At 41.4% G+C, this 21,761-nt stretch overlaps 6 protein-coding genes across 8 annotated transcripts in view; 2 read left to right on the forward strand and 4 right to left on the reverse strand.

The window, feature by feature from the left end:
* Positions 1–18,524, forward strand: part of LOC130692189 (prominin-like protein) — a 72,280-nt gene extending 53,756 nt beyond the window's left edge. The window contains exons 2-21 of one of the 3 annotated variants that reach the window (XM_059497549.1): positions 8,696–8,780; positions 10,256–10,423; positions 11,116–11,215; positions 11,373–11,493; positions 11,589–11,655; positions 11,991–12,151; positions 12,272–12,400; positions 12,573–12,596; positions 12,872–13,037; positions 13,285–13,417; positions 13,588–13,740; positions 13,849–14,085; positions 14,203–14,437; positions 14,516–14,605; positions 14,673–14,900; positions 15,072–15,230; positions 15,619–15,740; positions 16,374–16,430; positions 16,737–17,168; positions 17,244–18,524. In XM_059497549.1, the coding sequence (XP_059353532.1) occupies positions 8,696–8,780; positions 10,256–10,423; positions 11,116–11,215; positions 11,373–11,493; positions 11,589–11,655; positions 11,991–12,151; positions 12,272–12,400; positions 12,573–12,596; positions 12,872–13,037; positions 13,285–13,417; positions 13,588–13,740; positions 13,849–14,085; positions 14,203–14,437; positions 14,516–14,605; positions 14,673–14,900; positions 15,072–15,230; positions 15,619–15,740; positions 16,374–16,430; positions 16,737–17,163 (2,862 nt within the window). In that variant the 3' untranslated portion in view covers positions 17,164–17,168; positions 17,244–18,524. The remainder of the gene's footprint in view (positions 1–8,695; positions 8,781–10,255; positions 10,424–11,115; positions 11,216–11,372; positions 11,494–11,588; positions 11,656–11,990; positions 12,152–12,271; positions 12,401–12,572; positions 12,597–12,871; positions 13,038–13,284; positions 13,418–13,587; positions 13,741–13,848; positions 14,086–14,202; positions 14,438–14,515; positions 14,606–14,672; positions 14,901–15,071; positions 15,231–15,618; positions 15,741–16,373; positions 16,431–16,736; positions 17,169–17,243) is intronic. The other 2 variants (XM_059497551.1, XM_059497550.1) reach the window with 2 other exon arrangements.
* Positions 163–2,369, reverse strand: LOC130692534 (peptide-N(4)-(N-acetyl-beta-glucosaminyl)asparagine amidase-like). Its single transcript, XM_057515665.2, has 7 exons — positions 1,908–2,369; positions 1,700–1,850; positions 1,500–1,644; positions 1,120–1,430; positions 915–1,051; positions 690–848; positions 163–618 (listed from the first exon to the last, which is right to left on the reverse strand). The coding sequence occupies exons 1-7, from the start codon at positions 2,362–2,364 to the stop codon at positions 443–445; spliced, it is 1,536 nt and encodes a 511-aa protein (XP_057371648.1). The 5' UTR covers positions 2,365–2,369; the 3' UTR covers positions 163–442.
* On the forward strand, positions 2,532–4,992 carry LOC130692539 (arrestin domain-containing protein 3-like). Its single transcript, XM_057515670.2, has 7 exons — positions 2,532–2,779; positions 2,873–3,004; positions 3,320–3,531; positions 3,846–4,028; positions 4,270–4,458; positions 4,520–4,724; positions 4,793–4,992. Exons 1-7 carry the CDS (start codon positions 2,671–2,673, stop codon positions 4,936–4,938), a joined length of 1,176 nt encoding a protein of 391 aa, XP_057371653.1. The 5' UTR covers positions 2,532–2,670; the 3' UTR covers positions 4,939–4,992.
* Positions 5,517–6,206, reverse strand: LOC130692551 (nuclear receptor 2C2-associated protein-like). Its single transcript, XM_057515697.1, has 3 exons — positions 6,072–6,206; positions 5,925–6,015; positions 5,517–5,865 (listed from the first exon to the last, which is right to left on the reverse strand). The coding sequence occupies exons 1-3, from the start codon at positions 6,104–6,106 to the stop codon at positions 5,563–5,565; spliced, it is 429 nt and encodes a 142-aa protein (XP_057371680.1). The 5' UTR covers positions 6,107–6,206; the 3' UTR covers positions 5,517–5,562.
* Positions 18,401–19,374, reverse strand: LOC130692545 (B9 domain-containing protein 1-like). The gene is made up of 3 exons (XM_057515679.2): positions 19,166–19,374; positions 18,757–19,099; positions 18,401–18,687 (listed from the first exon to the last, which is right to left on the reverse strand). The coding sequence occupies exons 1-3, from the start codon at positions 19,331–19,333 to the stop codon at positions 18,560–18,562; spliced, it is 639 nt and encodes a 212-aa protein (XP_057371662.1). The 5' UTR covers positions 19,334–19,374; the 3' UTR covers positions 18,401–18,559.
* Positions 19,375–19,850: 476 nt separating this feature from the next.
* On the reverse strand, positions 19,851–21,502 carry LOC130692538 (zinc transporter Slc39a7-like). The gene is made up of 3 exons (XM_057515669.2): positions 20,599–21,502; positions 20,339–20,538; positions 19,851–20,272 (listed from the first exon to the last, which is right to left on the reverse strand). The coding sequence occupies exons 1-3, from the start codon at positions 21,434–21,436 to the stop codon at positions 20,021–20,023; spliced, it is 1,290 nt and encodes a 429-aa protein (XP_057371652.1). The 5' UTR covers positions 21,437–21,502; the 3' UTR covers positions 19,851–20,020.
* Between the last annotated feature and the right edge of the window lie 259 nt (positions 21,503–21,761).

Raw genomic sequence — 21,761 nt, forward strand, 5'->3', positions numbered from 1 at the left:
ACCTTTCAAAAGCTTATTTTTGTGTATGACAGAATAGATCCGCGCGCGTGCTAGGTCCCTTTAAACGTAACGAAAATGGTAACGGTTGTACTCCCTTCTGTCATGTGTTATCGAAGATTTTTTAAAAGAATTACATACATGCTGCACACACACACACACACATAAAGTACTGAATTTCTTTGTTAATACAACAAAATTTCAATCAGCAACATACACTATCCCTCAAAACGTGATCCATAGGATGTACATCATTTTTGGCAATGCTTCCATATCACACGATCCTTCTTTTTGTTCCCCGCCAATTAGCGGAGAGGTCTAAGTGGGTTAATGGCTTTTCCCAAGAAGAAGTACAAAACAAAAACAAAACAGATTAGCTTTTTTTTTTCTTCTTGGTTTTCACTAGAATACTGTGGAAAACTCTCAGGGTTGACAGGGCTATCTTTCAATCTAGTGAACCGAAGAAAATCCGTAGGGACAGAGGAAAGTGGGTTAGGTCTTTGGTAGATTGGCGTGCTATTTGGGTGTGTTGCCAGGCGTTGTCTCCTCGTCCAAGAGTCATCTCAACGCTCAACACACAATATGTTGAGCCGCTCAAATCGATTTCATAGTCAACACAACCTATTGCGCAGTGAATTTCATTTTTGTAGCATAGTTGAGAAACCAAAAGAGGGAACATAAGTGTCACTTACCATTTTCCAGTAATTGGTAATGATCCGAACAGCTAATTTTCCAACAGATTTCTCCATCTTCGTAAGTTGTTCCAGGGCAAGATACTGTCGCTTGAAGAATCATTAAATTGGTTGAAGATAAATCGAATTTCCACGATAGACAAGCTTTCGAGCTTCCCTCTGTAGATTTCAATGTGTTTAAATATTTAGTTGCATAAAGAATTCACCGGAAATCGTAAATTTTACCAACACGAGCTAAATACGCCATTTTCCAATCACTTTCAGTTTTACGAAACACGGACTCCGCTTGATAAGCTCCATTTGACCATTTATCCGTTACGCTGTCTCCGTCTGAGCGGCGCACATACTTATCTAGACTGGCACTGCATTCAGATGATTGGTTTACTACATAACACAAATATGCATGGGTTGCACAACAATTCTTTTGAACCTGTATTCTAAGCAGAATTCCCCGTTACTCATTTCTGCTTCTGTTGGAGTCCAAACGACCGGCTCGTGTTCTTGTTGAAACGTTCCCATTTCGCCACGAGTTTGTCTCCAACTAATAGCGCCACTTATTCGACCTTGCTCCTCACCCTCTTTGACTTCTCGAGGTAAGAGAAATTCAGCTAGCTCTCCAACAAGTCGTAAAGTCAGTAGTTCTCTTTGAGAATCACTAACTGATGACTGAAGCTGTCTAGAGAGTCTATTGGTTTGTTGAAGAAGCCACTCTTCTGAAACCAAATTCCTTCGTTTAATAACCTTAACGACAATAACAGAAAAATTTAGTTCCATTCGACGAGTGCTAATATACCAAATGAGGAAACCTACTTCTGCATGATTTCGGGTATAGCGCCACGTCACATCTTGTACCTCATCTTTTGAAAATGCAATAACATAATTCAACTTTTTTCCCCAACCGACATCATAAAGTAGGGGCTTATCCCAAGCTGCTTCACAGGAATCACAGTGTAGCCTACAAGAAACATCATGCTCATATAAAAGATTTTAATACATCAAAGATTGTATACCATCTATTAAGTCTTTCAGAATATATTTCTGTCCACACATGGTCTGTCCAATCTAGGACATATCTGGCATCATACTTCAAGGCCCTGCAAATGAGAGTGAAGCAGTTTGCCCATTCGCCACACCTTCCTCTTCTGGTTTGTAGGAGTTTTTCTATTGAATTAAAACATTGTTATGATAGATTTTATGCTAGATTTCACTAGTAATTACCAGGGTCATTGTATCTTGGGAATCTGTCTGTAGCACTACAGAGATTGCACTTGAAATTTTCAACCCGGTGTGCACCATAACGGAGATCATCTGCACTAGGAACTCCTGTTCCAACACTTTGCATAGGCTTGTTGCAGGTACTGCAATGAGCAGCATCAAACCAGGTAAAGAAACTCTCTTTGAACCAGGTTAACAACTCTATCAGGAGAGCGTCTCGAAGAACTTTGGAATCTGATTTCGAGTTGTTTGGACAGTTTTGTTGAGCCCGAGCTAACAAATCGGAAAGGGGGACACATGCTTTAGCTTTCGATTGCAATTCAGCATTTTCATACTTGAGGACATGTCGACTATTAATAGTAAGACGTTCAAGGAACTCAATTTGCAGGTGGGAGCGAGACATTTTTAGATGATGTATGTTATTAAGTGCAGACGTTTTGTTCCAACGGTTTGTTGTCATTTTCATTCATTATAACAATAATTAATCTGGCCGCTAGGTGGCTTGTATCGAGGCGCGACCATTTTGATTCGAATTTTCTTTTGTGTTAGATTCTGAAGGGGGCACAGTAGGATGCTGATGAGTTGCCACGATTTACTTTTGATTTTATTAAGTCATGTATGCTTCTATAAATAGAATTTTCCCGCCGCCTGCTTGATGGTTGAATGGTTCATTCGCGGTCGCGCATTCGAGGCGTGAGCACGCGAACAGACGTCACCGTTTGAGCTGAATCGTGCCTTTTTCACATTTGCATCGTTCTTCATCCTCATGGAAAGTTTTAGTGTCGAATTAGAGCAGCCCCAAGGAGTCTTTCTTCCTGGCCAAAACGTCAATGGCTTTATCCGGTTTAAGACTACTGCAGCCGAGAGTTTCAAAGGTATTTTCCATCTTCTGAAGAAGAAATAAAAAAATCAAGCAATTCATCAACAAAAAATACATCGTTTCCTTTTTTAAAAATTTTATTTGCTAGGTCTTACAGTCGAGTGTGTTGGCAAAAGTCAAGTGCAGTGGTCCGAGACTGAAACATCAGGCCGCGAAACGGAGACTGTCCACTACCAAGCCAGTGAAAACTATTTTTACCACAAAATCCTTCTATTCGCAGGTAATTATGAGATGAGGTCGAAAGTTTATTTGTTTTGTAAATTTAGAATCAACACCATAGCGCATATATGTTGCCTTTCTTAAAAATAGCAACTTGTCGCCCGCACTGCGGTCTTTGCAATATCATCCGTGATGGAAGATATCGCTGAGATATTTATAGCTATTTGAAATCCATCCAAGCTTTGGCGCATATTCGGGTGTGACACAATTTATCAAACTCATGCCTAGTATTGACGTCGGTTCGTTCTGAAATGAACTCAATCATCAAAATTTAATTCACGAACAAGTACAATCATTATTCACACCGTTAACGCAGGAAGTGACACAGAGTTCCAGCCGAACGATTATCGCTACGCCTTCTCGTTCACACTCCCACATCAACTGCCGCCGTCCTTTGAAGGAGCTCACGGATCCCTACGTTATTACATTAAAGCGGTTTTAGGCCGGCGCTGGATGCTTGACGCCGTGTTTAAGCGCGGATTCTCCGTCAACACCATAGTCGACCTGAACCAAAACTTCCAGGCTTCGGTGAGGCTTCAGAGGAATCGCATGAGACAATTTTATGGTTGGCGAGTCGGACAACTCTTTCACGAAACCCCAATACTATGAATAGAACACTAGTTTCCTGCTGGCTGGAAGGGTAAAACATAACGACGTTGCCGTTATCAAAATGCCGTGGGAAAACACATCCAGAGGCGCTCACTCTCATTTTATGCTCTTATTTTTTTTGTAGTTGTCTTCATGACTTTTTTTTGTGTGTGCACTATAACGTGTGGGGCCTCCCAACTTCTGTAAACTATTTCATCTATTTCTTTGTGTGTGTGGTGCGTGCTACGTTGCAGATTCCGGTGAAGAACGAAGAGATCAAGACTATTTGTTGTTTGTGCTGTCAGTCGGGGCCCATCACGGCCGTCGGTTGGCTCCCAAAATCTGGATACGTTCCAGGCGAAACAATTTTGTTCTCCGGACGAGTTGACAACAAAAGTCGATCGAGGTTGCTCCAAACATCAGTCCGGCTGGTCGAGGTATCAATGCCACTACCAACTCCCACGTACATCTATATTTGTTAGAAAGAGATTAACGTAATCGAATAGTCGTGAGAAAACAACGTTGTTTTGTTAGCGTGCCTTACGTCAATTTATCCAACCCGATTGAAGTTCTTGTTGGATGCGAAAGTTGGCAAGGATAACTAGAGTCATATATATTCCTTTGGTATTCTTTTTGTAATAGTAAAACGCCTTCTTTTTTTCTCTTTTTTCTTTCCAGAGGACAATATTTAAAGCTCAAGGTAAACAGAAGGAAGATGAACGAGTCATTCGAGAAATCACGCGAAGCCAGCAATCGGCCGACAGGGAGGATCTAGAACTTTGGAATGATATTCCGATTACTGTGCCACCTTTAGCGCCATCCGATCTGCATCATTGTTCAATTATTGACCTTCAATATTTTCTCGAGGTTATCGGTCATTTTTCGTACAAGCTTTTTAGATTTCATAATTGTGAAGTTTAATTTTTAGTTTGTCATCGATCCGGGAATCCTGTCCTTCAATTTCAAGGTCCCCATTGAAATTACAATTGGTACAATTCCGTTTAAGGAAAGTTTCCCTACATTCCAACCGCAAGCTAGTGCCCCGCCCATAATGGATGGAAACAGTACGCATAGCATGGCAAACCCAATTGGATTTTTGCCTCCGTTCATGCTGAATCAGTATCCAAATCTCCGTAAGCTTATATACGTAGCGCCCTACACTAACGAGGTAAAACTAATTTTTTTGAACCGTATTTGACAGCTCCTTCCACGTACGAATCTGGGATGTTTGGCGGCAACTTGAGAGAAGAAGGAGACACAGAGCATCTCAACATTGGTTTCGACACATTATTTAAACCTATCTATATTAGCTATCCCAGTGTCGACAATCAAAACCCGTCGGCTTAAATATGACGTTACAAATGTTCTTATTCAACTGATAATATATGATTGCAAAGTACAGCCCGTATAGGATACACATTTCGAGAATTGCAATAGGTTCGTGCCTATAAATCAAGAGTTTTGGTTCATCGTGCCTCCCGTAAAGCCAGATGGAAACTAGCTTCCATTGTTCATACTTAAGGCAAAGCCGATCAATGCGAGAGTAACTATCAACTAACCAATATGGCAAGTGCGAAGCTACACACAGTGTACAGAAAAATTATTCGTTAAACACAAATAAGGATGTTTGAAGGATGTTAACATTCGTCGCACGTCAACCTGCACTCTGAGTCACTTATACAGTTTAGCATTCTTAAAGTTGCGCATGACGGGATGATTAGTTCACGAAAATGTCAACAGACAAAGTCGACTACGCTCAATGAATTTTCAGCTTATCTTGGGCCTATGTCTAGGCACTCGTCGGGGGGAGATGCTTACGTTCAACGTCTTATTTTTCTGATACAATCAATAGCTGCTTATAGCTTGAGAGAACAGGATTGGAATTTCGAAAACTAGTTTTTATGTAAATCAAGTATTAGCTTGAAAAAAATATTTTTTTTTATTTGACCTAGAAGAATCCTACTTAAGGCATCATGAATTTTTATACAAGTTCAGCCTGTATACAATGATTCTGCCAAACATGTCTGTGCTTTCAGGTAATAAAAATTTTAAATTGTCTGTCATTAAAGGTGAGTCAGGTAGAAGAAAAGTTTGGATCGCATTAATGTCGTCTGGATAGTAGGTCTTGATTGTTTCTACCTTTGCAACTCCAGCATCTACGCTCGTTCTTTGTAGGCAAATGTTTTTTGCAGCAAAACCTCCTTGAAATTGAATTTCAAAGTGAGTCACTGCAGTGTCTTTACCAAACTGCACTGCAATCCATTGAGGGGTTCCCTATCAAGTTTGAATGTTTTCATGCACATAATTTTAATAATGTTGTATAAATAAAATACCTGATCCGAATTCCAGCAGGTTTCATTGCAGCCATCAAACAAGAACTGTTTGCCGTATGATTTTACTTCACGCCCCAAAACGGAGCTTACCCTTATAAATATAGAAAAATTATATTTTATGGTCATAAAGAGAGTCTTTTAACATACTTTGCCGTAAAATTTGAAGTAGGTATAAGAGACATGGATTATATTGGCAATAACACAGTTCGTAATGTTTAATACTTTGACTATAATTTTAAAACAAGGTAGGGTCGTCTGCTTTTGGGTCAGTCAAATGAAACAGTTGAGTATCGGGAGTCGCATTTCATGAGATTCTGATTAAAAGTGAAAGCGTTCATCGTATTACACATCGAAATCCGGATTTCCAAACGAATATGTTGGTTGGTTAACCACATGCTTTTATCCGAAGCTATTTACGTTACTGTGATGGCTGGGGAAAAAACTGTCGAGTCAACATGAAAACAAATCTGAGTCATTTCCTCGTGAGCTTCCAAGCCCGATTTTACGCCACAATTGCCCTGACCGACCAATTGTCCCCCAAGGTATGGATTAGATTACAGCCATGATAAGGAGAAAGAGTAAGCAACAAATAAAAAAAAAAATGTATCCGTTGGAGGTCGATGGTGGCCTGTGGCAAAGAATTACGTGTATAGTTTCTTTATGTTTCTACTGCCAAAGACCAGTGGTGACCAGGAAGTGGCGGAACTTGTGTTACATGGCCATGCTGAGATTTTCCAAAAATATGAAACCAAATGTGTGTGTGTCGAACTAGAAATCCCACACTTCCTTGAATGTGTCAGGAAGTTGGTGGGTTACTAGTTAAATTGCGCCCCATTTGCTGGGTCGTGTCGGTGACTCAATAAAGTTATATTTCCCGTCTTTTTTATGCTTTAAGTTAAAATTGAAAAAAGGCGTGTCCAGGTTCCATCGTACGTATCATCGTTCTTACCCCTTAATCATTTGAGTTCAATGACACTGATGTACGTGTTAACTCACCCGTGGATATACGGCTCAAAGAAAGTAGTCAGAAAACCTGAAGCGTGAAAACGCTTCTACTGTGTTAGCCCATAAGTTGGGAAGTCAATTTGAATGGCCACTAGATGGCAGGAAAGAGCCCCGGTGGCACAGAAAGTCACATTAAAATCTCCCCTCCTACCAAGCTTGGTCTGCTGGCGAGATAGTGAGCTTCAGTCAGTGTTGTGTTGGCGTGATGGCTGATGGGCTGAACTTATTATTCTGCTTACGGCTGCCTATCGGCTTTCGCTAAAGAAACCGAAGGTTTTCTGAAACTAAAACTAAAGTTCGTCGTGTGTGCGTCGGTGTGTTTGTGGGCGTCCGCCAATCTAACCAAAGTTCCATTGCCAACAAAAGATACACTGGAAGTAAACGAAAAATCATTTCAACTGCAAGGTGAGTGAAAAAAGTAAAAGAGAGAGAGAGATGCATCAACGTTATTTGGCCGAGAGACATGTTGAGGGTCTCTTGTTGTTTCTTTTGTTCCGGCTGCAGCACTTGCCTCGAGGTTCAGTGTGAGAAAAAGAAGAGGGGGGTGGTTTTTTCTTCTTGCCTTGTCTGAAATTACAACCGGGGGCTTTTGCCTCCCCCCCCCCTTCCAATTTACCACACAGACCAACTGTTATCTGTATTATTTTTTCTTGTGTATTTTAGTTTGAATAAAGATAACTTAAGAAAAGGGAATGGCCGGTTGATGTGAAACGATTTCTTGACCTTGAACCGCAATCGTCTGTGGTTACGGGCGGAAATTGACTTAAGGATATCGACCTTTTATCCAAAGTATCTTGGCATCAAGATGAATAAATCCGGTCGTCGCTCAAGTGCTCCGTTTCCCTTCATTTAAAAGTCGAAACTGTCAACCATTTCCTGGACGGCCATAAAAGCTGCAACAACTTGAGCGTATGTCTGCTAACAGACAAATCAAAACTTGAATCGATTTTGCTTCGTAAAAAAAAAGGAAATCTTGCAAGTTCAACAAAGTTCATCGTATACAGCAAAACTTGAATAAGAGCCACCATCCTCACATTTTTTTTTTTTTTTTTTTATGGGAAAGACACACAGTGTAAGATTGCGTGACTGTTGGTCGGGCGGTCGGTAGACGGTCTGGTTATTGATTACATCTCTCTCGCAGCGGCTGGGATCAATGTTTTTATTTGTAACAAAGAAGGATTTGTCAGTAGGAATCAGTCTGATTGCCATAAGAGAGGAAAGACAGGCAGAGAGAAGCAAAAACTAAAAAAAATCTAAAAAAGAAAAGAAAAAAGAGGAAACCCTAATAAGCTAGATGAGTCTTGGAGAAAAAGATGCGAGAGGCGGTCCGGGATTGATTGGATTTCCTGCGATGTCAACTCGGACACTGCACGTCTAGCGGGAGGGAATGTGATGAAATCCGATCGATCAAAACACGCCTCCCTTTACTTTCTCTTCTCTGCTTTTACACAATTTTGTTGGTTTGTTTTCTATTGATTTTAGAAATACTGATGAAGAAGATGCCACGGCCGCTGTTGGTTAGTTTGCTAGTGCTCTGTTTAATGAGCGGCGGCTCTGTCATCGGCCAGACGGACCCGTCGAGCCGGACGGATGCGGCGGCGGCTGATGGTTCATGGTGGCGAACAACGCCGTTCGCCTCGTTGCCCGGGATGACTACGCAGCAGGTGCTACGCAAGATCCTTCCCCCCGAACTCATCCCGTACACGCCCGTCTCTAGTCCAGAAGAGACGGCTGGATACGTCAGAGATTACGTCTCCACTTTCAAGATGCAAAGTCGGGGCATGGAGCATCTTCACACTTACACCAACATGTTTATGGCCTTTGTCATGCCAAAGCATCTAGTCCCTCCCGGTAATTTCCCTTAAGATTCCCTCCGGGAACTTTTCTTCTTCTAACTTTAATAACTTTACTTTATTGAAGTTGAATGCTAAGCAAACATCTGTCGTGTTTGGAATGGCGTCTATTATTATTCCCTTTTTTTGGAATTTTTTTTTTTTTAACGTATGAAACCATCTGGGACGTCGTCGTCGTGGGGTTGCTTGTCCGCGTGGGGTACGGCTGTTCTACTATTAGTTACTGAAATGCTGAGCTTAGAAATCATGACGCAGATTGTTTATGTGTAATTTGATGTATATCGTTACACCTGGGCTGTTTGAAAGCTTTCGTTACGCTGGAACGTTATTAACAAAAAAGTCAATTCGTTCGACGCCATGATGACGAAAAGGAAATCGGCGTCGTTGGTTTTGGGTTAAAGAAAATGGGAATTGGGTTAATGGTTTGTAGTGAGACAGCGTATCGTTGTCCATTCTTATCACGGTGGTTGTGGAACGACGTTGCTCTCATTTATCTTGACGTTGACGATTGTGGCACTCGGACCATTCAATCCGCACAGGTTCTATCGCCGTAGCGGGGCGGGAAAGTTAATGCGATTTAACGGGAATTCTTTCTATGTTTGGGTTTTGTAAATCCCGTTTGGACGACCCCTTGACCTTCTTTCGTTTTGTTTGATTTCACCATGCCGAAGTGGCTGCTACCGGTAACTTGCACCTTTATTGGAGATAAGATAAGAAATGTTGCGTTATCAACATCCGGTAGTGACGTTACGGGCAAGATCAAGGACATTTTAATGATTCTCTTTTCTTTTTCGTTCACGCACCAATCATCATTCCGTTTATTTAACCTTCATCGTGGTAGCCTACGGGCGGGTTGTTGAACTCCTCTCGTGGGCTCTCTTCTGAGCGTGAGTCGTCGTCATGGTGATGAATGCACCTGTGTGCAAAGCTGCTAAAGAAATGGGCGAATCAATACTTTTGTTTCGTCATGCATACGATTTAAGTAAAATAGCGAAAAAAAAAGAGCCCTGGGAGAAACTCTGTGTAGCGTGAATACGGACGAAAATGGTCGGCTTCGTGACGTGATTTTTAACGATTTGGAAAAAAATGACTAATGTTGTGGATTGTCAACACGGCGGAATATTTAAAAGTGAAAACTTTTCCCCCTTTTTTTCCCCCAATTGATGAACCAGATTGACACGAACGACTGTCGCGTGATCAGGAAGTTTTTTGTCATAGACTTCGAAAGTCATTGATACCATTTTTATTTAACGCCCTTGAACATTTCTTTGTCCTTTTTCGCCATTCATCTGTTTTTTTTCCCCCGACTACTTTGATACTTCTTGCTTTGAATGGAAATCGAGAAATTGGCCTTGACGTATTTGTTATCTGGCAGGGATCTGCACACTTTCATTCAGCGTGATATGTCCGCAATCACGCTCAACACAAGAAACTGAATGAATGCTCCTTTTTTTTTCTCCTTCCACTGTTAAGGTATCCAACTGAGCACGGAACCAGAAGTGATGCTGGATCAAGTGCAAACCAAATGGCAAGTCATTGTAAAACATTACGCGGGAGTCATCGCCGTAGCCGCAGTTGGACTTTTGCTGGCCGCCATCATCCCCATCGCCGGTGTCTTCATCTGCTGCTGCCGTTGTGCTGGTACGTTATTATATCTCTTTCAGTCGATCTTGCTGTAGAGCTACCGACCTAACTACTACGACTACTACACCTCGTGAGATACTAGAGAGAAGCTATCGATCCATTCCGGAACCAATTTCACGGAAAGATGGAAACTTGCGCAGTCGATGTTCCTTTTCAAAATTAAGTTGATCGCCGTGATAGGTTTCCTTATCTTCAATGGCGTGCAACGAAGAACGATCGTTTTCGATCGATAAAGACAAATGTTGCCCGCAATTTTTGTGAATAAAAATAGCATGGCATACAAGAGACGTGGTAAGAGAAGTAGTAGAAGGAAAAGAGGTCGTTATCAGCCACTAACGATCAGATCAAGTGTGCTCTCCTTTACGCGCGTATGTCGTTGCCGGAATGCTGATCCGGCCACACATACACACTCCAAGTGCATCCCCGGAGACTTGACATCCATCTTCCTCCTCCGGAGTCTCCCTTAGGCTTATGGGGTTTAATCCAATGGCTGACGAAGCTGCTGTGTATAGTAACAGTATTGTACACACAAGACTGGAGCTGGCCTTACTACCTACTACTTTGTATGAGACTTTAACAAGCATTGATCCCCCGCCCACCGCACAGTGCTTCTGAATAGAAGAAAATCCTCCTGAGATTATGGTGTTGGACTCGTGTACTATATTTGTGTTTTTGTTTGCAAATAATAGGTCGTTGCGGTGCTAAAGAAGAGCCTTTCGAGAAACGAGGTGACAAGTGCCAACGAGTCATTTTGGGACTGCTCCTTGGTGTTTTACTTCTACTTGTCGCGTAAGTTTGTTCCTTGCCAGTCTGATGGACGTGTTTAATAGGAACACGGCAAGTTTTGTATGCGTGTGTTGAGTACAAGACTACAGCGATCGATGACATTTATTTGTATATATTTTTTTCTATTTGTTGTTTTTTTTGTTGTTGGGTGCCGACACAGTTTCGGCGTTATCTGCGCCTTCGTTTCCAATGCCAACACACAGGACGGCGTTAACGCCCTGCCGACTGCCCTTCGTCACACGACTGAAGATACAGCCACTTACTTTAATCACACTCGAAAAGTACAGTTTCTTATCATCATCTCGAATTAATTTGGCATGTCTACAACTTCTACTTTTTTCGTCTTCCTTTTTTTTTTCTTTTACATTTGTTATAGGAATACGTGACATTGTTGACGACCAACTATCGCGAATTGGAAGCCGCCATTGCTAAAGCACTCGACGGTAAGATATATACAGTAAAAGGGTAAAATAAATAAATAAAAAAAGAAGGGAAAAGCTCCAACAGATCATTTCACGCACGCGATGACATGGATTTATCTCAGTGTTATTGTTGTACGTGTACAAGTGCGGAGTTGTGTGTAAATGCGCTTGCCGCTTTTTCTTCTTCTTTATGAGACAAACTTGTCGTTTTATTTGATCGTCAAGTTCGTTTATTTTCCTTTCGCTTGATCTATTGGTTCAGAGCAGCAGCATAAACCAAAGCAAACACACATATCGCCATGGATTTTCGGCCTGTATACTTATATGTCCCCTTTATCTCTTGTTTCACGTAACAGACAGTGGACGACTGGTGACTAACGAACTGAAACACGTGTCACGAGCCATCGCAGTCGACAACTTGACGGCCATCGTCTCCAATTTGGCCGAGATCCGACAGAATCTGGCATACATTGAACAAGATACAGGCGTACTCCAAGACAGAGCTAATCAACTTCAGGTATCGACTCGATCCGCGTTCTTTTATTATGTGTGTATGTGACAAAGAAAAAGAAACCAGCACAATTGCCATGTATCTAATCTAATTGTCTGTGTGTGCGTGTGTGTACTTTATTTGTAGGACGGTTTGTTGGAGGTGAAAAGACAATTGAAGCAGCTATTGGATCGATGCGCTAACCAGCCCATTTGTGCTAATTTCCGGCAACAGTACGATCTCGATTCCCTCTCCGTCGATCTTCAATTCCAAGAGGTATGTACGTTTTTTCTATCTTCTTTTTTTTTTTTTTAACATTAACTTTAATGCCGATCCTTTAACTAACACGGCGATTAGTAATGTTTATTGTACCACATCTAACGTCTCAATAATAATGATGAATCGTTTTCTTAACTTTCTACGTCGTCGTGACTCGAAAATTAAAAAGTTTGTCGAGAGTTATTTGCCCAAGGTAAGACACCGTTGTTTTGGTTGGCAGTCGGCACGTCTTTATTTTTCTTAATACCACCGACACTCACGAAACTTTGTGTGTGTGTGCGCGCGCTAGTGTTCCTGGCTCACTCTTCCGGCATGTTAGTTTTTTTTTTTCCTGCTCACCCTATTTTCCTTTTTTTTTTTTTTTATTGTGTTTCATGACTTTAAACTGCAGTGCATTTCTTTAAATGTAGAAAAGAAAAAAAAATGGCAAAGAAGCATTTTATTTTATTTTTATCAAATGTTTGATAGTTGCCGGATGTGCAGAGAATCGCGCGCAACATTTCCAACTTGATCGCTACTGGGGTGGAGAGTGAAGTCAAGCGGGGTCGCTCCGCCCTAGAGAGGGTCTCAAACGATGTCCAAAGGGCCGTCGGAAGTACACTACCGACCTTCAAGCAACACTTGAGATCAGCCGGTAATTTTTCGTTATCACGAAAATCTGAACATCATTTTCTACGAGCGAACAAAAAAAAAAAAAAAATGGAGAAAGTTTTCTCTTTTTTTCTTTTTGAAATATTTTTATAAAGAACATGTTGATAGTGGCTTGTAATCATTAGACCGTGAAGACGCAAGTGCTGTGCACAGGCGATAATGACGACCACATCTTTTTTTTATACCGCAAAACTAACGATGCGTATCATGCTCCATATCTGCACTTGCAGGACAAAGTTTGGAGCGCAATTCCGAGGACATTTCCATCCTAATGGGTCGTGGTGTCGAGATGGCCCGCAGCGAGTCCGTCCAGGACTCTATCAACACCCTACAGGGTTACATCGACCACTATGGTCAATATCGGTATGGTAAAAAGAAATGTATAGGGCCATAGGCTAGACACATTGTGTGTCTGCATGTTTAACCATAAAAAACAAACACTGTGTGTATTAAAAACGAACTTTTACAGTTTGTGTGTGTATGTAACTCTTTTTGGTTTCTCCTTTTTTTTTGTATTGATTTATTTCTTACAGGTTCTACATTGATATTGGTATGGCCAGTCTAGTGCTTCTGATCACGCTCTGCTTCGCTTTTGGATTGCTGTGCGGCTGCTGCGGCAAACGGCCTGCCGACCGCTACGACGACGATTTCGGGACTCGAGCCACTGGCGCGTCCTGCCTCATGGCGTAAGAAAACCTTTTATGACACGCATGTCCTTTACCGAAATCATTTGTCTTTACAAGAAGAAGGAAGACATCGATTTAACAACTTGCTCTTTTTTGTTTATTCAACAGGGGTGTCGGACTGGTGTTTATGACTTCGCTGGTGCTACTGGTGTTGGCCGTCGTTCACTTCCTGGTTGGCGTTTTCGGCCAAAATCTCTCGTGCGAGGTACTGACCCGTCTAGGGACGGGAGAAGAGCCCCAACAGCGCGAGCTCTATGATTTTATCGACCGCAACTTGCCTCTGACGGCTCTCAACCCGCACGGCGTCGTCAAGGACGACCTGGTCACCGTCTCTAATATTGTCAAGTATGTGTAACCACCACAACGATTGCATGCCGGTTTTTACGCACTTTCGCCATTCGTCGGGAAGTTCTTCGAATGATTAACCTAAATCAACCCTTATTTTTTGTTTTTCCTCATTAGGGAATGCCATCAGAACAGGACCCTATACCAAATGTTAAAGCTGGAGCGAGTCCTGAATGTTTCTACGCTCGGTGATCACGCCCGTCGCTTGAACATAGAATCTGAAGTCCGTCGCCTGACGAGTAATATTCGTTTTACCGGCGTCAATCTGTTGACCAGCGAAGCCAAGCAGCAACTACGAGATTTCGCTGCATCCGACCTAATGCGCGTCAACTTTACGGCCTACTCTATTCTGGTATGATTGTTGTTTGAAAAAAAATGACATTGAATGATGGGACGGTGAATGAATCTTAATGTCGCCTGCGGTTTACAGCTGGAACAGAATATAACATCGGTCAACCTCCAGGAAATGGCAGCCATTCTGAATAGCACTGCCGTTCAAGTGCAGCAATTCGAACCGAATGTAAGTCACAGTCAAGTAAAAAAAACCGTTCCCCAAAGCGACGACACGTAACTTATTACTTTATTAGGCCGCCAATACGCTATGGGACAATGCCATCTTCTTGTCGCGGCTACAAAAGTCTGAATTGATTCCAATGAAAGAAGCGGCCCAGCGACTGCGCAAGGCCGCCGCCAATTTGGAGGAACGCGTCCGTTTCAATCAATCTAGCCTGTCGGATGCCATTGAAATGCTAATTGGCCAGGCTGAATCCGCTCAACTTTTCCTGGAAAATAAGGGACCCGAGCAATTGTCCAAGGTAATAAAAAGAAAAAAAAAAATGATAAAAAAGAATCTTGTGAGTGTGTGTGTGAACGGCAGAGTTCATGGATCCGAGATAAATTGATGTATCGATCCGGTGCATCCTTTTTCATTTTTGAAATTTTTTTGTTGGTAACTCGAGAAATATTGATTGATTTATTTTTCACAGTTGGCTGTTGAATTTGCCAAGGAGTGTGAGCGGCTCATCGACAAGTATGTCCAACGCGTTACCGACCACGTCCTCTTTAAAGTCGGTAAATGCTGGCCCCTCTCTCAAGCCTATAATACGACATCAGCCGTGGTCTGCCAACATATCTTCTGGCCTTTTGTAAGTTCACTGCTTTACCCGCCTCTTTTAAGATTTTAACTTTGCTTTTTTTTTTTTTTTTTTTTTTACTTTAAAACAAAAAGTGAGTGCTTTGTTCATTCTTTTGCTTTCTTATAATCCTATTGATTTTTTTTTCCACTTACTGATTTGGTTTCAAAAATCGGTAGTGTGCTTTTATTCCGCTCTCTTTCGAGAGTGATGAATGGGATGGGGAATAGACGGCCCCTCTTGAAAACTGCTGGACTTGTATTTTATTGTGTTTTTTCTTTACATTTTTTTTTTTCTCTATTGTTTTTTATTATTATTATTCCAAAAGCAAAGTTGTGTTTGTGTTTGTTTTTTTCTAGTCTAGTGAATCATTGCTGATCGATTGTTGTTTGACTTTTAGAATGGATTCTGGGCCAGCGTTGGATGGTGCACCCTTTTGTTTCTACCATGCGTCGTTTTGGCTATGGTGCTGGCCTCTCTCTACCGGAAGACGGATCCCTATCCGGGCTCGATCGTCGAGAGGTAAGAGCGTGTTAATGGGAAAAAAATGCTTCTATGGTAAAGGCCTCTCACTCTCTCCGTCCTCCTCCCTCCCCCCAAAAAAAGAAGAAAGGAGATTCTTCCTCTTCTTTTATGATTTTACGATTATTTAAGACCATTTCCTGCTGGATATCTTTTATTGGACGATGCATATCAAAGATAAAAGAAACATCCCTGTTGAAGAAAATACTTTCGTCATTCGGTTGAATTGGTGCCAAAGAACTGCTCTATATATTGTAGCACGAAATTTTTTATCTCTCTCTCTCTCTCTCTCTCTCTTTTTTATTATTGGATTTTCTTTCGTCGGGTATATTCTCGTTAGTAGTTTTCTTTGGGATTCATTCGTTCTTCGCCCCTATTTTAAAAATATGGTGATGGCAAGCAATAATTTCGATTATTTTATTATCTTCTTTTCAATGGTGGTGGTCTGGCTATTTTGCTTGTCTCTCTTTTGAAGTGAAAAAAGAAACATTGAACGATGGTTTCTTTTTTTTTTTTTTTTTTTTTTTATAAATCTTTTCTGGTTTTTTTTTTTTTTTTTTCTCGCTACGTTTTTTTTATATATATACATATACCATTCCGGAAATCAACCAAAAACACTTTTCCTTCCTTCAGAGAGTACTTGTATGATGCTTATGCCGACCGGGACAACATTCCATTGGCCTTAAACAAGTAAGACTTGATGGCTGTCTTCTTCTCTTTTGTTTTATTTCTCTTCTTTGTTTTGATTAAATTAACTTTACTGCATGTTGAAGGCTGAATAGTAGAACATTTCTGCACGTACTGTGTAAGTGTGTGTATGTCTGAATATATGTCTTTCTTTCCTTCTTGTTTCTTTTCCCTCCTATCAGATAAAAGTCTCGTCTCTCCTCTTTTTTTTTTTATGTTCCCCCTTCTCAATCTAATTCCAAACACTCTATTTAATAATACGGATTCAGTTTAAATTTTTATTTCAAAAAATTCCATTTCATTTAACAGTCGCGATCGTAGGGGAATGCCGTCGTCGGGTAACAACCGGTCGGGCCACGCTTACGGCCACGTCTACGGAGGAGCGTACGAAGATGATTACAGCATCTCGCAGCATCAGGCACGAACGGGTAGTAGCAATCGAAGTGGCTTGATTGCTACTTCAGTTTCGACGAGCGGAGGAGTGGCGGCCGGTGCTTCGACGGCCGTTGTGGCTCCGTCGGAGCGGAATGGAAAAGCACCGGGACGATTCCAAGATCCAGCTCCAAGAGCTTGGGGTGATGGAAGTGGCCCACGTTATGTAGCTTCTCCGACGCATGCAGCTGCAGCTGCTGCAACATCACCGTCCGCAGGAACTCCGAGTGTAGGCGGTACACCGTCCGCTCCATCCGCCGACTACGAGAGACCTCCACCATATTACTATCCAGGACCTGCGTAAGTATTGTCAAGAACTGCTGTTACTCGCCTTCCGAGTTGATGGATTCTGAATGATTCTCGTCTTTTGATTTCAGCGATAAGTGAAGCTCTGATGATCTCGTCCTCGATTCCATCAACGTCCCGAATGACGTCTCCGTTTCTCCACTTCCATTTCGAGTTGTTGTGTTTTTCTTTTTTTTGCTTCGTCGCCGGATTGATGACAAAGGAGAAACGGAAGTACTGATTGTTTTCTTCTTGGTTTTTTTTTTATTATTTTGGCGTTCGTTGTGGCGCTGCATCCAGTGCGCGCGCACCGGGTGTCTAAGTATGTGTGTATACAATCCTCGGAGGAACGATCGCGTGTGTGAGTGAGTGTAAGAAAGAACGTGTTGTACATTATTCATGAGTTTTAGAGTTTCATCTCTCATCTCATCTCTTCGACAAAAAAAAAGTCGCAACTTACACATGGATGCACTCCTCACCCTCAAAACTTCCTCCCCCCATCCCTCGTTTTATGTGATTTTGCTTGGCAATTTGTCTCTTTAAACGTGTGATGACATGTGCATTTGCTCCTACTTTATATATAACAGGATATAAAGGCGTGTTTGAGCATTCGAAACACGTATTTCTCTCCCTTCTCCCTTTTTTCTGGTTAAACTTTTTTTTTTTCGGTTTTCAGCCATTGTTTCCACTTCTTTCTTCATCGTGAGACCAAAGCCAAGACTTTCCTCTAGTTCTTTCGCTCTCTCGTGGTTCGGTACTTTGATGGACACTGAGGAGTCTTCGTTGTTGTTGTTGTTGATGAAATCTCCACCTCCTTTATATATATATGATTCAATCAATACTTTTTCTCCTTTCAAACAAAACAAAGAAAGAAAAGAACAGGAGTTAAATCATCTTTTTTATGCTCGAAGTAAGCGAATCGCATGTTTTATTTTATTTTTTTCTCCCCTCACAAAATAAATTTTGAAAAAGCCATTCATTATTGAGGGGAAAGAAGACTAAATTTTTGATCGTTTGTTACATACATGTCCTGTTCCATTTTCTTCGTCTATGCCGTCATTCACTTACATTTTGTATTATGTATAACAACAAACAACTGCTGGCACTCTTTGGAGAATTTTCCATCTCTTGTCACAGATGGATGGAGATTGCGAATTCTCGGGATTAATTTTTTAAAAAGTAGCGTACTGTTTCACCCATGATTTTTTCTTTTCTCTTTTTATTTTGAATCCTTTGTAATGTAACATGACCCACGCCGGAATCTCGTTCGTTTGGGAAGAGAACAATTTCGCTCTTTGATGTCTTTATACCCCGCTGCTCACCTTGAATGGTGTCGTCTACTTAGTTGAAAAACAAAGAAATACATCCATTTCAAAGTCTTTTTTCATACCTCGACAGCGTGTATTTAATTTTTTTTAAAAGGCTGCTAAAGTGGTCAGTTGGTCAGGCCGACTTAATGACGAATCATAGCCCAGACTTTGGAAGTCTTTGAATGTCGTGTGGAATTCGACAGTGACGTAACCTAACGTTTCCATTCGGAGAACTAGAAATACAAAAAGAAAGCATCTATAAATAACTTGAATAAAAAATAAACATCTCGGGAAGAGCTGACCATCACGGCCTTCATTGAGAGCTATGGTTTTGGGATCAATCAATTCTGGTCGACGTCCGGTAAACCAGCTGGTCCATTTGTGCAGAAGAGACTGTGACTGTGGGCGATAGATAGGCAACGTTCTCGTGAAATGTCCAGCACAGATGGGTAAAATCGTTGAACCGTAGCCGTATGCGACGTCGGCGTTGCCCAGCTCGTCCGGACCATAAACACTGAGTACCAGTCTAGGCCATCCGTAGGGATTCGTGCTCTTCCACGATGATTGTAAAGGAAAATTCCACACCAATTCTCGGCTTCCGGATGGCTTCTGAGTGGCTAGCTGACTTAACCCCTCCTCAATACCCTACACGTCGTAAGTTGGAGTCATTCCGTTATAAATTCCAAAAGTTGCTATAGGGTATATACTTACATGGCAGAAGATCCAGTCGGCTCCGTGATGATAACAAGTTTTGACGTACAGTTGGGGATTGAGCGGGAATTCGCCATGTCGGATTTGACCCTGGACGGTATAGAAAAAGCTGGTGGCTATCAGTGGAGTAGATGCGACAGGTCCATTTGAAGTCGCAGTTGACGTCATTTTTTACACCGAAGTATGCTTGAAATAGAAGAATATACGCCACAGTATGATGGTTTGCTTTTTGTTTTGACTTGGCATAAGTCAGTTACCATGGTTACATACGGAAAGCGCGCCACCCATATGGCTCATGAAGTAAATCCATGGGGGTTATTATTCAAAATAAAATTTCGGAAATTTTGTAGGTTTGCATGAAATGATTTTACGATTGAAGAAACGCGAAAATGAAAGCAGTGCATACATATGTCGGCGCTAGTCAAAGAAGATTACCAAATCCGTTATCAGTAACCTCGGGAAAAAAACAATGCAAAACATTGTTCTTTTCATATGGTTTCTAGAGTCAAAATATCATTCTTCACTGATAAAATATGGCTTCAATCAATGAAGAGCCTTTGAATAAACTTAACAATGTAGGCCTATAACCGTTTTTTTTTCGATAATGAAGAAGCTTAGTTACCTGCTTGTTCAACTGAACAAAGTGCAAAGAAATGCACAGGCTACCCAAAAATAACTTTAAATATTTTTAATGTGTTAAATTTTATTTCAATTTCATACCTTTATTCAGTTTCTTGCAACACATACGAACAAGCACAAGGCGTAATGTAGGCCAGAATGGTATTCGGATTAATAGAAGTAAAAGTAAAACCATTCTAGCCTTGCCAGAAGGAAACAACTTGCATCCAAAACTTTTCACTCGTACTCGGCGATCAAAACCATCATGTAGACACCAGCAAGCAAGGCAGCGATTTCCATTATAGTCTGAGAGAACTTGCTGTTTTCTAAAAGTTCAGGAATGACTGAAACGGTTGCGATGTAAATGAATCCACCGGCTGTGAACGGAAGGATCCAGGCGGTTGCGGCAGCTCCAATTCCCTCTGCAAACAGCGAAACAGCACATCCCGTAAGCGCTCCCACCGCTGTGATGAGCTGCAAAAAGATGGCCTGTTGAATAAGAGAAAGAGAGCCATTAGCTTCATGTAACAAAATGCAATTTTGTATAAGAATTACCTTTTTACGATCACAGCCTGACTGAATCAGGATGGCGAAATCCCCGATTTCGTGAGGGACTTCGTGCAACAAAACAGTGACCGTTGTAACGATTCCTGTCGTACGTCCAGCCAAAAATGAAGCTCCAATAGCTAAGCCATCGGTGAAATTATGAGTAAAATCGGCAGCCAAATTCAGATATCCAGCTACCTTGATATCTCCTTAAAACAGAAAATTGGAGATGAAATTCACACAACATAAAAACAGGTGAAAACTTTTACCAGAAGGTTTCGCAGATTCCTTAGCAGCCTTCTCCTTTTTCTCTTTGGTTTTTCCTTCTTTTGGGCTTGTCTCAGCTTTAGGCTTTGTATCTTTCTTAGGTTCACTATGACTGTGACTGTGACTATGACCATGACCACCTTTAACGATTCTAACAAATTTCTCAACAGCTAGGAAAGCAATGATACCACTCAAGACCCAGAGGCCAACAGTCATATCATGTCCATGAGAATGACCATCTCCATGAGAATGCCCATGTGAGTGGGAATGATGTTCAGCATCCCCAGAATGAGCCATCAAAGCGTGTGGAATTAAATGTAAGAATGCATCACCGAGAAGTCCACCAGAGGCAAAGCTAAGCAAAACTTTGAGCAGAGGTTGGCGTTCAGGGCTGCTGTCAATAGGGATTAAAAAAAGCACAATAAATGGTGCTATGCTGATGAGAAGAGTTGAACCAATAGCTTCTGTCCACAAGACCATTGTTGTTCTTTTTGGAACTTCAGCACGCTGTGTCTCTTCATGAGTGTGTTCATGATCATGACTGTGTCCATGATGATCATGTGAATGTCCATGGTGATGAAGATTTTCCTTTTCGTCTAGTTTTTTCGCTGGTGGAGGAGGCGGTTTTGGAATATTGGCTTCTTTAGAATATTTGAATGATGGCCGCTCTTCGATATGATCGTGCGAATGTCCGTGATGACCATGTGCGTGTCCATGATGATCGTGTGAATGTCCATGGTCATTGTGAGAGTGAGTATGGCAAAACTGTGGAAGGGATAAAAAGATTCCTACTAACAGAACAGCACTGAATAATCGAATGACAAACCGGCGGGTAAGCATTTTGAGTTTTGACAGCTCGAATGCAACGCACACCCGAGTCTGACGTGTAAAAACAGCTGTGAACTGAATCTCAACTTTCAGTGATGCCAAACTTTTCAACAAAAATTTAAAGAATTATCGTTGAAGACGAATTATAAAAAAACTGGCTGTTTTACGAAAATTTAATATTATTTAGTATTCAAAATTTTATTTTAAGCAATCACAGGATAAATTTTAATTTAAAGCTCTAAAAAATAATTTCACCAGCGTTGCTGATCTGAACAAAAACCCGCTTTTATTTTTTGGAAATTTTTCAATGATTTACTTGAATAAAAACTTGTTTCCG

This window comes from Daphnia carinata, chromosome 1, assembly GCF_022539665.2.
Source record: "Daphnia carinata strain CSIRO-1 chromosome 1, CSIRO_AGI_Dcar_HiC_V3, whole genome shotgun sequence".
Taxonomy (NCBI): Eukaryota; Metazoa; Arthropoda; class Branchiopoda; order Diplostraca; family Daphniidae; genus Daphnia; species Daphnia carinata.